We start from the raw sequence: 10149 nt of genomic DNA, 5'->3' as shown, positions 1-10149 counted from the left end.
CCGAAGCACGTGGGCCTGGCCGGACTCATCTGCCACCGCCGCCAGGCACCCCCGAGCGGCGGGCGGAGGGATGTTCCACGCGGATCCTGTCCACCGTGCCCTAGCGGCCTGTATGAGAGTAGGACGTTGGAGAAGAAAAAGGAGCTCAAGGACCTGTACGTAACCGCTCTGCCTTAGCGCCCCTGCTGCCGACCTTGGGCCCCGCGGAGCCCACAGTACTGGCGAAAGCAGCTCCGCGTCGCTGGGCCCCGCGCTCCTGGGCCTGTGGTCCGCTCTGGGCGTGTCCCGGGCCACCACCCCTTCCTCCAAGCTTCAGGCGGAGTGAATCCACGAGGTCTTGTCCTGCTAGCTTCTGACTCTGCCGGCTGCAAGGCCTCCGCTTTTTTCTTCTTGAAAACACACTTTAATAATTTAAAGCCGGGGGAGGAGGGGCAAAACCGCACCAAATGGCAGATAGAAGGGAAACTGAATATGCGTGGAAATAAAGATCAAACGTAGTTCTTTTTTTTTTTTTTCTTTAACTCTGGGTTGCATGTTGTTATATATCATTTTGGCCATGCTGTCATTGAATTGCTTATACTGTGGCAAGATATTCAAAGCGCAGCTTTTATACTGCGAGGACTTTCCACCCTGTGAAATGTAACCCCCCCCCCCAAAAAAAAAACAGTTCTCCTTAAAGAACTGGAGGATTTCTGTCTTAAGTATATTTCAAAAAACTGTTGCAGTACAGCAAACAGAAACCTAAGACAAACAAAGATTACTTGTAGCCGCAAGCATTTATTAAATGCTTTGCTACAAGGTAGAGGTCATGTCTTAAAGACTTTGTATTGCTTTTGAACATCCTAGGCTCCTATAGGACCTAAAAGAAAAATAATTTCTCTGAAGTCCATTAGAGGTGAAAGAAAAAACGGCTACAAAGAACCATAGTACTAGCCAGTACTATGAGCATCTCCCTCTATCTTCCACTTTGACAGAAAGCAAAACCTTCACCATTTGTTTTTCTTTGCTGACACACAGACAAAATACTAGAAGGCACTTTGGACTTCCATCTTTCATGTACAATCTATTAACAGCCTGTCTATTGTGCTTTTGCCATATTTTCTAAATTCTTGTATTCCCCATGAGCTGTACAGTTAACCTACTAAATGGCCTCCAGTTTTGCCTTTCTCCAGTCTTTTCTGACTGAATTTCTCCATCACAGGTAAACTCAAATTAGTCACCTACTCAAAAATCTCCAATAAAGTGTTTAGGACACACTATTCAATCTATCCCCAAATTCTTTCTAATCATACTCCTTAATAATCCCTCCCCCTTTGTACATTCACATTTACTGTACACTGAGGCAAATGTAAAGAAAAATATACTCTTGTTCAGCAGCATGGCATGGTCAAGGAAGTGAAAAAGAAAACATAATCTTGTGGGAGAAGTGAGCAATGCTAATGCCTTTTATATTAATCCCTTACACTTCTATATTACTTCACAGTTTTGAGAGAATAACATATAAGTGTGCTCTTATATGCTTCATTCCATTTCATTATGTTTTTAGTTAAAACTTTTATATTATTAGGGCAAGGTGGGCATTGTTCCCATTATGAACAAAAATTAAGCTCAGGAATGTTAAATGAGTTACCCAAAATACACAGCAAGTATTGATTTCCTTACCTTCCCTAAAGCACTGCCACCCTTCCCTCTGTCAATAATTATTCAGTTTAATCATTACCAGGCTATTAGTAATTCTCAGAGATTTTGAAGGCAAAAGGCAGAGTAAAAATTCTCAAGGTGGAATAGTCAGCTCAAAAATTTTAGTACAAATATATGTTATTACCAAATAGTACAAACAAACTTTACCATATAGCTTTTAAATTTTAACATTTTCCATTTTGGGCTTGTTTTTGATAAATTTGTATATGCCTGCAGAAATCACCAATTTATGGTCCCAATTTAAAACAAAACTAATGTCAAAAAACACCCCCAGCACCCTAACATACCCAAAAGAAATTTGATGCAGAGGCTAACTGAAGAAAATGAACATTCTAGTAATTATAGTTCTCACCTTCATTCTAACTTAAGAACAATGAGAAGGGGCTGGAGGTGTGGCACTATGTAGAGCACTTATCTGGCATGCATGAGGCCCTGGGTTCAGTCCCCACCACTGCAAAAAAAAAAAAAATGCGAAGGACAACAAAAAGGTAATTACTGCAGTGAGGAATGAACAGCGAAAGCAGATTAGTAAAATATTATTTCTGTTTTTAAAAAGTCAAAAGTAAGGGATGGTTTAAAAGTTAACTCTTAAAATATTGTTAAAAGAAATATTAACTTCATACTAATCCACCCCATTCCCCAACCAACTCCATGGGTTTCAGAGGAAAAAAGGGGAATTTAGGAACTAAAGGAAATACTGGAGAAAGCTACAGTACAAGACATGAGAGCATGGACTATATGAAAACTTAGGAAGGAACCGGGCATGGTGGTACCCACCTGTAATACCAGCTACTACAGGCTGAGGTAGGAGGAGGATTGCAAGTATAAGGTTAGCCTGGGCAATTTAGCAAGACTTCCTTTCAAGAAATAAAGAGGGCTGGGTATGTAGCTCAGTGATAGAGCACCCCTGGGTTCAATCCCCAGTACTGCCAAAAAAAAAAAAAAAGAAAGAAAAGAACAACAATAAGGAGCAGGCCAGGAGTGTGTAGGAGAGGAAGGAGGAGAAGAAAACGAAAAACAAAACTTAGAAACTAGGAGAAAGCACAGGAGTGGGTAACACAGTATGTGCACCAGAGGGAAATTTAAGGATCATCTGGTTAATCCACCCCCTTTATTGGACAAGTAGAAGCACTGAGTGCCAGGAAAACCCCCGTGTCTTGACTCCTAAGGTGTTTGTTCCAGGGCTCCAAGTTCTATATTCTATTGGGTTGGATGAGATTTATGAGTTAAAACACCAGTTATTTTATTAATTGTAAACTCCCTTCTTGTTTTCCTTAACACCCAATCTGTGTACTCTTTTTGTAAGTCTGCTTTTTTATTCTAATTTTGATTGACACATAGTAAGTGTACATTTTAATGAGGTACAAAGTGATGTTTTGATTAATACATACATTGAGAAATGATGTAATCAGGGTAATTAGCACATCCACCACCTTAAACTTTTTTTTATCAGTTTTCTTTTGTATGGTGAGTATATTCAAAGTCCTCCTCCTAGCCATTTTGAGATATGCAAAGCATTAATTAGTGTTAGTTATCAGTCTTCTGTGCCATAGAACACTACAACTTGTGCTTCCTTTCTTACATTTTACTCATTCACCAATCTCTCCTAATCTCCCCCTTCCCATTAAGTCTGCTTTTAAATGTTTAGTTTTCTTTTACTCTGAAGAACCACTAGCCTCAATGATGTGTAATCTATTTATGTTCACTTCACAGAATTGTTTTTCATCTCCATTACTGGATGTTCCTATGGCTACACCTGTAAGCTCAGAACAACCACAGTCTTCCTCTGAGTAGATTTGTGTGTTCCAGGCACTTGGCCTGACCTTATTACACCTCCCGAGTACTGGTAGCTTCATGCTGTTAAGTGAAACATAAGGCTTAATGTGGTCAAAGAGGACCAGGAACATGAGGGCACATCTCTGCTGTTTTCAGGAAATGTTGTACAGGAAATGCTTACTTAAGGAATAAGTGAAGAAGGTGAATTGTTAAAAAAAAAAAAAATGCAAATCTTCTTTGCTTGGCTGGGCAGAGAAATGTTTTTAATGGAATCTTTGTGTGAATCAGCTAATCCCTGGCTAAGCAAATGTGTATAATAATAATATTATAAATAGCAGCTGTTAGCCAGTACTTGCTACCCATCAAGCATTTTCATACCTTTTTAGCCCTCATAACAGTCTTATGTGTATATATTACTACTCCATTTTATAACTTGGACTCAAACAGATTATGAACTTGATTAACAATTTATCCAACTCAGACGGTGAACTATGATTTGTGTTCATCATTTTAATCAAAGACACTGTGCTCTTACAGAACTAACAGTATTTTGTCTCTTGAGGAAAGTTGAGTCAGAACACATACACATGGCCTTGAAGCATATAATTTGATAAATCTCCCACGGATTTTTCCCTGACCCAAGAATTTTGACCAGGAATAGAAGTGATATCAAGACAAAGAAGTAGTTAGCCAATGGCATGAAAAACCCAGGGACCTTCCAATTTTGCCTCCCAGATTAAATATATAATGTTCAATAGTCTCTTCTCATATCTGCCTTAGCTATTTGGAATTCAAGTATTTTATCTTCATCATTTCACTCCTCTTCTGATGAATGTACATAACTGATATGATCTGGTGCAGCCTGGATCCACCTGCCCAGTTTGGTGGCTAGAACCCAGGGTGCATTCAATAAATACTGCTTTTAATGAATGAATGAACTAATGAACATTTTTTTCTACAATAATAAGTATATCTGACATTGTGAAGGACAGGCTTTATGTCAAACCCTTCATATGCATTATTTCATGTTTGTGACAAGGCTACAGGTAAATGTTTGACGCTTGAGCTTAGGTTAAGTAACCCGCTCATAGTGACCTATCATTCTGGAATCAAAATCAGATATGGTTTCAGACCCAATTTTCTTGGCCACTATACAATGTTCCCGCTGTCTTCATCATTAATAATCTCTGCTTTTATGCATTTAGCAGTTTGTCATGTTCCTGGCATGGTGCATAGTACTTTTTATTATTGTATGAATTTAACCTCCAAAATAATGCATTTACTATCCATTAGTAGGTATTATTTATTTCTTCCATCTCCCACCACTTTGTGACCATAGACAAATTATTTCGTCTCTGAAACTCAGTTTTTCATCTATAAAACAAGGATGATCAGAAGTTACAGGGTTTCTATGACAATTCTAGAAACTATGTAAATTATCTAGTACAGTGCTTGTATGTGCTGGAAACAAAATACACATGCCCTACCCTAAGTCCCCTTTGCATGAATTCAGTTTACTTCATACAATACTATTTTGAGAAAAAATTTGCAAGGCAGTATCTTAGAAATATTATACAGCCAGACCCTAAACAAAGTGCCTCAGATCTCTTTCAGCCCAAGCTATCTGCTCTCTTACAGAATAGGCACAAGTTAAAGGATGATTCCAATGGTCCATATATTTGGCAGTATATTTTTCTAATCCAAGATCAACACACATGGTTTAAGAAATAGGTTTTGGTTTTTCAAAATTGAAGTATTATATTATACAGTAAAGTGTCTAATCTCAAGTATACACTAGAAGATTACACAAGGATACACCCCTGTAACCCCACCCAGGTCAAGATATGGAATGTTTCCATATCTTCCCCCTAAAATCAGAGTGATTTAAAATCAACAAAGATCATCTAAAACCAGAACTGAAAACCGGAAAACAAATAAAGAACTTCGAAACCTGGGCAACGGGATGGTTGGATTTGGAAAAGGGTATTAGGTAAGAGTAAGACAAACCCCACGTTGGTCTTCTTTTGAAAAGTGGATGTAGGGAGCTTCTATGCATTCACGTTCATTTTGTCCATTGAGCCTCACAATAATTCTGCGATATAGTCAAGACTTAATCCTTTTGAGCATCGTGAGAAAACGAACTTGTTCAGGGTTGCCGAGAATACCGTCACCCCAAGCAGAATAAAGAACTGACTCCAGAATATGCTTAGCAAATCCAAGCCACGTGGCAGAGGGACGGAAGAGCCTGGCATCAGGTTACCAGGCAGCTTCGCTCCACCTCGGGTATAAAGGCTCAGACCAGCTGTCCTTGAACACGGGTGCTGAACTCCGCCGCGGGAGCTTTGAATTTCTCTGAGGCTACCTGACTCTCCGAGTGGGTGCCCCAGGCAGAACCTTGCAGGAACCATCTGACCCTGAACTCCAGGTACGTGAGGGGGACCCAGCGGCGTGCTTAATTCCACTCGGGGGCGGGGAAGCGGTTTCCTGAGGATTTGGGCTTTTAAAAGAGAACCGACTACAGTTTCCTGAAGGGGATAAAAACTATATTAATTATAGCTGATGATTGGAGTGCAATAGTTCCTTAAGGATTCAGGAAACGAATGTACAGAGCAAAGCACCTCTTGGCACCAAGGACGGAGCGACCAAAGTTAGAAGCTAACATTTTTGAGAATTTCTGTCTTGCGTTAGGCAAGAGCAGAGGAAGAATAAAGCAACAAGCTCCTTAAGTGTATTTGACAACGGATTTGAGATGGGACAGGGAAAATAATTGTTTTTCAATCAATCACTGAAAAATAGTTTGCATTAGGGAGAGAGATGCAATTTGTCTTGTGTGGCGATAGGCTGGGCAAAACACCCTGAAGTAGAAAAACCGCGACAGAAATTGCGGCACTCTGCGGGGCTCGCTGTCAATTGACGTGCATTTGTGCGTTGCAGGTTATCTCTAGCACCGGGTCAAGGGGATAGGCACCTGCCACCAGATGTGGTGTCTGGAGAGGCTACTGCGCAGCAGGGAGGGGCTTCTCCTGAGTAGGGCCCGGCGTTCCAGGGCCCGCTCGCCCACCGCGTGTGCCAACGTGCTCACTCCCGACCGTATCCCGGAGTTCTGCATCCCACCGCGACTTGCGCCCAACCTGGCCTTGGCTACACTCCGGAATTCTTGGGGTGAAGATACAGCGATTGACGACGGCGCTGGCCTCACGGACTGGGACCCGCGCTCACAGGCCGCGCTCTCGCTGCCTCACTTGCCCCGCGCGCTCACCGCCTACGGCTTCTGCACGCTACTGGAGAGCCCGCACACGCGCCGCAAGGAGTCGCTCTTTCTCGGGGATCTCGGAGCCGCGGAGCTCCAGCGGCAGCCCGCCGCCCAGCCAGTGCCCCGACCCCGGGTGCACACCTACGGCCGCGACGAAGGAAGAGACGTCCCCGGCTTGCTCCTGCGAGCCCAGAACGCAGCTCCCGCCGCGGCACCTGTCTGTCCTTGTCCGCCCCGGGACGCTATCTGCCCGAGGCCCTGCGGTCGCCGCCTCCTGCGAGCACCCAACATGCTGCTGAGCCGTGCGTTACAGGTTCGGAGGAGTCGCGGCTTGGCTCGAGCCCGCTCAGTCTCCAACCGGAACGAAGACGAGGAGGGCGGCGCCACCTCTCAGTCCACAGCTCTGGCCCCCGTGTGCCAGTCGCCGGCTCCGGGCCCACGGCCCAAGCTCCTAGAGGCCGAGGGCAATGTAGCTCTGGACTGCGCTGGCTGTGTCCTGCGCCTGGCAGCCGAGTACTGCCTGGATAGTGGGCGCCTCCGCATCAGGCTGCTGCGTGCCGAGGGCCTGGCGGGAGGTACCCCCGAGCCACGTGCGGTTGGTTGCCGCATCAGCCTAATCCTGCAGCCGCTGGGCGCCACGCTCAAGCAGAGCAGCTCGGTGCTGCGACGGAGCCGCAAGTTCTCCATAGACCAGGACTTCTGCTTTGAAGGGCTCACGGAAGACCAGGTGCGCCGCCTGACAGTGCGCGTCAAGGCAGAGAACAAGAGCCGCGGCCTGCAGCGGAGCCGCTTGCTTGGCCAGGGCGAGCTGCTGCTGGGCTCCCTCCTGCTCTTCTGAGCCCCTCCCTCGTGCGAGTTTGTCATGCTGGGGACTCTTGGACACTGACAGCAGCTTTGTACAAAATAAATGTGTATCTGTTTTTCTAATTAGGCCTTCGTTTCAGTCCACTATTGTCAGAGATGATATCGGATTGACTTTCACAGTAAAGGAAGTTTTTTTTTTTTTTTTGGTGTAGTTTGATGTCTTGATAATTCTTTTCACCAAATGGAATGATGTTCTTCACTTTCCCAATGATATAGCCCAATTGCATCTCCTAAATATCACACACTTCTGTTGGGAAGTGCAGTGTTAGGTTTTTCTCATTTTAAAATTTGTTCATTGCACTACATCCATTGAGACCATCTTATGGATGTAGTGAAATGAGCAAATTTACTAAACAGTTCTAAAGCACTGTTTAAAACTCTGGATATGAAAATGAGGCCAAGAAAGATAAAATGGTGTTTCCATGGTTAACAGTGAATTACCTGGAACACCAATCTGATACACTTAACTACCCAGCTTGCTGGAGAAAATGAAACCATTTTAATATTCTAAGTTTAAGTAATAATCATAATAGTTTTACAAGCATTAACTTACTTAATTCCTGAAGAAAAAAAAAACTCTAAATAGTAGGTACTGCTATCCCCGTTTTACAGATGAGGATATTAAGGCATAGAATGAAGAACAGAGTCAGGGTTTGAAGTTAGACTTTCAGTATCTCACCCATTACTCTCATATAAGTAACACCATAGTATCTAAAGTGCTGATCTCGTTAAAGAGGGGATTCAGCAACCTCTCTAAGATTGTTGACTCTGAGGTTGGTGTCTCCTCACATTCCTCATCCTCTTCTGGAAAAGTAAATTAGTTGAAATGGGTCATGAATTAACTCATGCATTAAACATTAAGCACTGAGATGGGCTGCTATGCCTGAGGCTTTGAAGAGAATTGGACTCATAACCACAAAAACTGGTGCCTCTCTTACTGGCTGGCACCAGCTGAACTAATCTGCCAGAACAAACAGTCTGGAGTGGATGTATAACAGTGTTCTACCTCTGGCTTCTGATAATAATAGATTTACTATGTTTTAAAGGATGCTTTATTCTTCATACTTCATATTCATCAAGTATATTTATTCCTCTCTAATGCATATAAGAGGAAAATGTATTCTAAATGAGAGTTGAAAACATTAAAATATGTGGTGTGGTGTTAACTATCACTACATTATCATTCTGGATTCAGAAATGGTTTCTGTTTTTGTCAAATTTATTGACAGTTTTAACCACCAGTGCTCATGAAAAATGCTAAAAAGATCCTCAGTTTCAATCACAACTCAAGTATAAACCAAAGGTGAATTATGGTGATAGTTATTTACAAGATGATTATTGAACCATCATGTATAACTGTGAATTCATTGACTCTATCAAACTCAATCACATCCAGAAGCTTGCAGTCATTGGCCAAATGAGTGATGACATCCTAGTAGTTCACATCTAATTTGTGCTCTTTTACCTACTCAAAGCCACTATTTACTTGACCTTTAGGCCAATAGTTATTTTTTAAATGTATAATTTTCTTCATGACTTTAGAATTTGGATAGGGTAACTAATACTGAGATCACATATATCATGCTCTAAAACCATTTATCTATGTGTAAGTTGTGGGGTTCTCTTTATCTTTTTGTTAATTTTTTTTAAAAGATTGAATTGATTATTTAAATAGCAAACCATTATTCTAGAAAATGGTACAATCACTATTGTCACTAGATGATACATATATATGTCATTTTATGAAGCAGATTTCTCCAAGTAGATGAATCAACACATTTCATGAATCTAAAATTTCCATAAAACAATAGTGGTGATTTCCAAACCGAATCGCCATTAATGCCAAGTTATGTCAGGTCAAATTGTCCAATCCAAAATATTTTTAAAAGATTGAAGTAGAATAATAGATCATAAAATCATGGAATTTCAGAGTTGAAAATAGCGTTAAGAATAATTTTGTGCAAATATATAATAAAAGTATATCACGATGGCATATTTTTTATTTTGCCCCAAGTCACACAATAACTAAAAGAGCTGGAACCAGAACCAATTCTAGTCTCATTGTTTTTAAAATCATTGGATATGGACCACGACTTCCAAGAAAAGAGAAGCATTTGTGGATAATTTTTTTCCATAAGTGAATTAATTTGAATTGTTTTTATTTAAGAAATCTTATTTATAACACCAATGTTTTATAAGAACACCAACCTTTCTGGGGGCAAATTTGGTTTACACTTGCTGCCCTCTAGTGGAACCCTCACGAATTTTGTCAGTGGCTCTATGGCCTTAGAGCATCTCAACTGAGAAGAGAAGGTGTGGAAAAACAGATTTTAAAAAATAAGAGAAAAACTTTCCTACTATACCCAGGGCATTTGTTCCAGAAGCCCACAGACACCAAAATCCATAGATGCTTAAGTTCACCCCAAATACATTGTCGTCTGTAGATCTTATAATACTTAACAAATTGTAAATGATGTATAAATAGTTACTATATTGTAATGTTTAGGTAATAGTGGTGAGGAAAAACGTATGTACCTGTTTAGCACAGATATAAT

General features: G+C 41.5%; 2 protein-coding genes across 2 annotated transcripts in view; one reads left to right on the top strand and one right to left on the bottom strand.

The window, feature by feature from the left end:
* Positions 1–5885, bottom strand: part of Vps13c (vacuolar protein sorting 13 homolog C) — a 176092-nt gene extending 170207 nt beyond the window's left edge. Inside the window, exons 1-2 of the mRNA XM_048793227.1 lie at positions 5620–5885; positions 160–401 (exon numbers count right to left, since the gene is read on the bottom strand). Coding sequence (XP_048649184.1) covers positions 160–401; positions 5620–5885 — 508 coding nt within the window. The remainder of the gene's footprint in view (positions 1–159; positions 402–5619) is intronic.
* Positions 7–9579, top strand: C2cd4a (C2 calcium dependent domain containing 4A). Its single transcript, XM_015480593.2, has 2 exons — positions 7–5902; positions 6412–9579. The coding sequence occupies exon 2, from the start codon at positions 6456–6458 to the stop codon at positions 7566–7568; it is 1113 nt and encodes a 370-aa protein (XP_015336079.1). The 5' UTR covers positions 7–5902; positions 6412–6455; the 3' UTR covers positions 7569–9579.
* The last annotated feature ends 570 nt before the right edge of the window (positions 9580–10149 follow it).

The sequence above is a fragment of the Marmota marmota genome, unplaced genomic scaffold (genome assembly GCF_001458135.2).
Source record: "Marmota marmota marmota unplaced genomic scaffold, marMar, whole genome shotgun sequence".
Taxonomy (NCBI): Eukaryota; Metazoa; Chordata; class Mammalia; order Rodentia; family Sciuridae; genus Marmota; species Marmota marmota.
The sequence above is the reverse complement of the archived record's forward strand: the minus strand, read 5'-3'. Positions and strand labels throughout refer to the sequence as shown.

Excerpts from the sequence above, each read along its gene's own strand:
- C2cd4a (XM_015480593.2), top strand. The coding sequence starts at position 6,456 with ATGTGGTGTCTGGAGAGGCTACTGCGCAGCAGGGAGGGGCTTCTCCTG.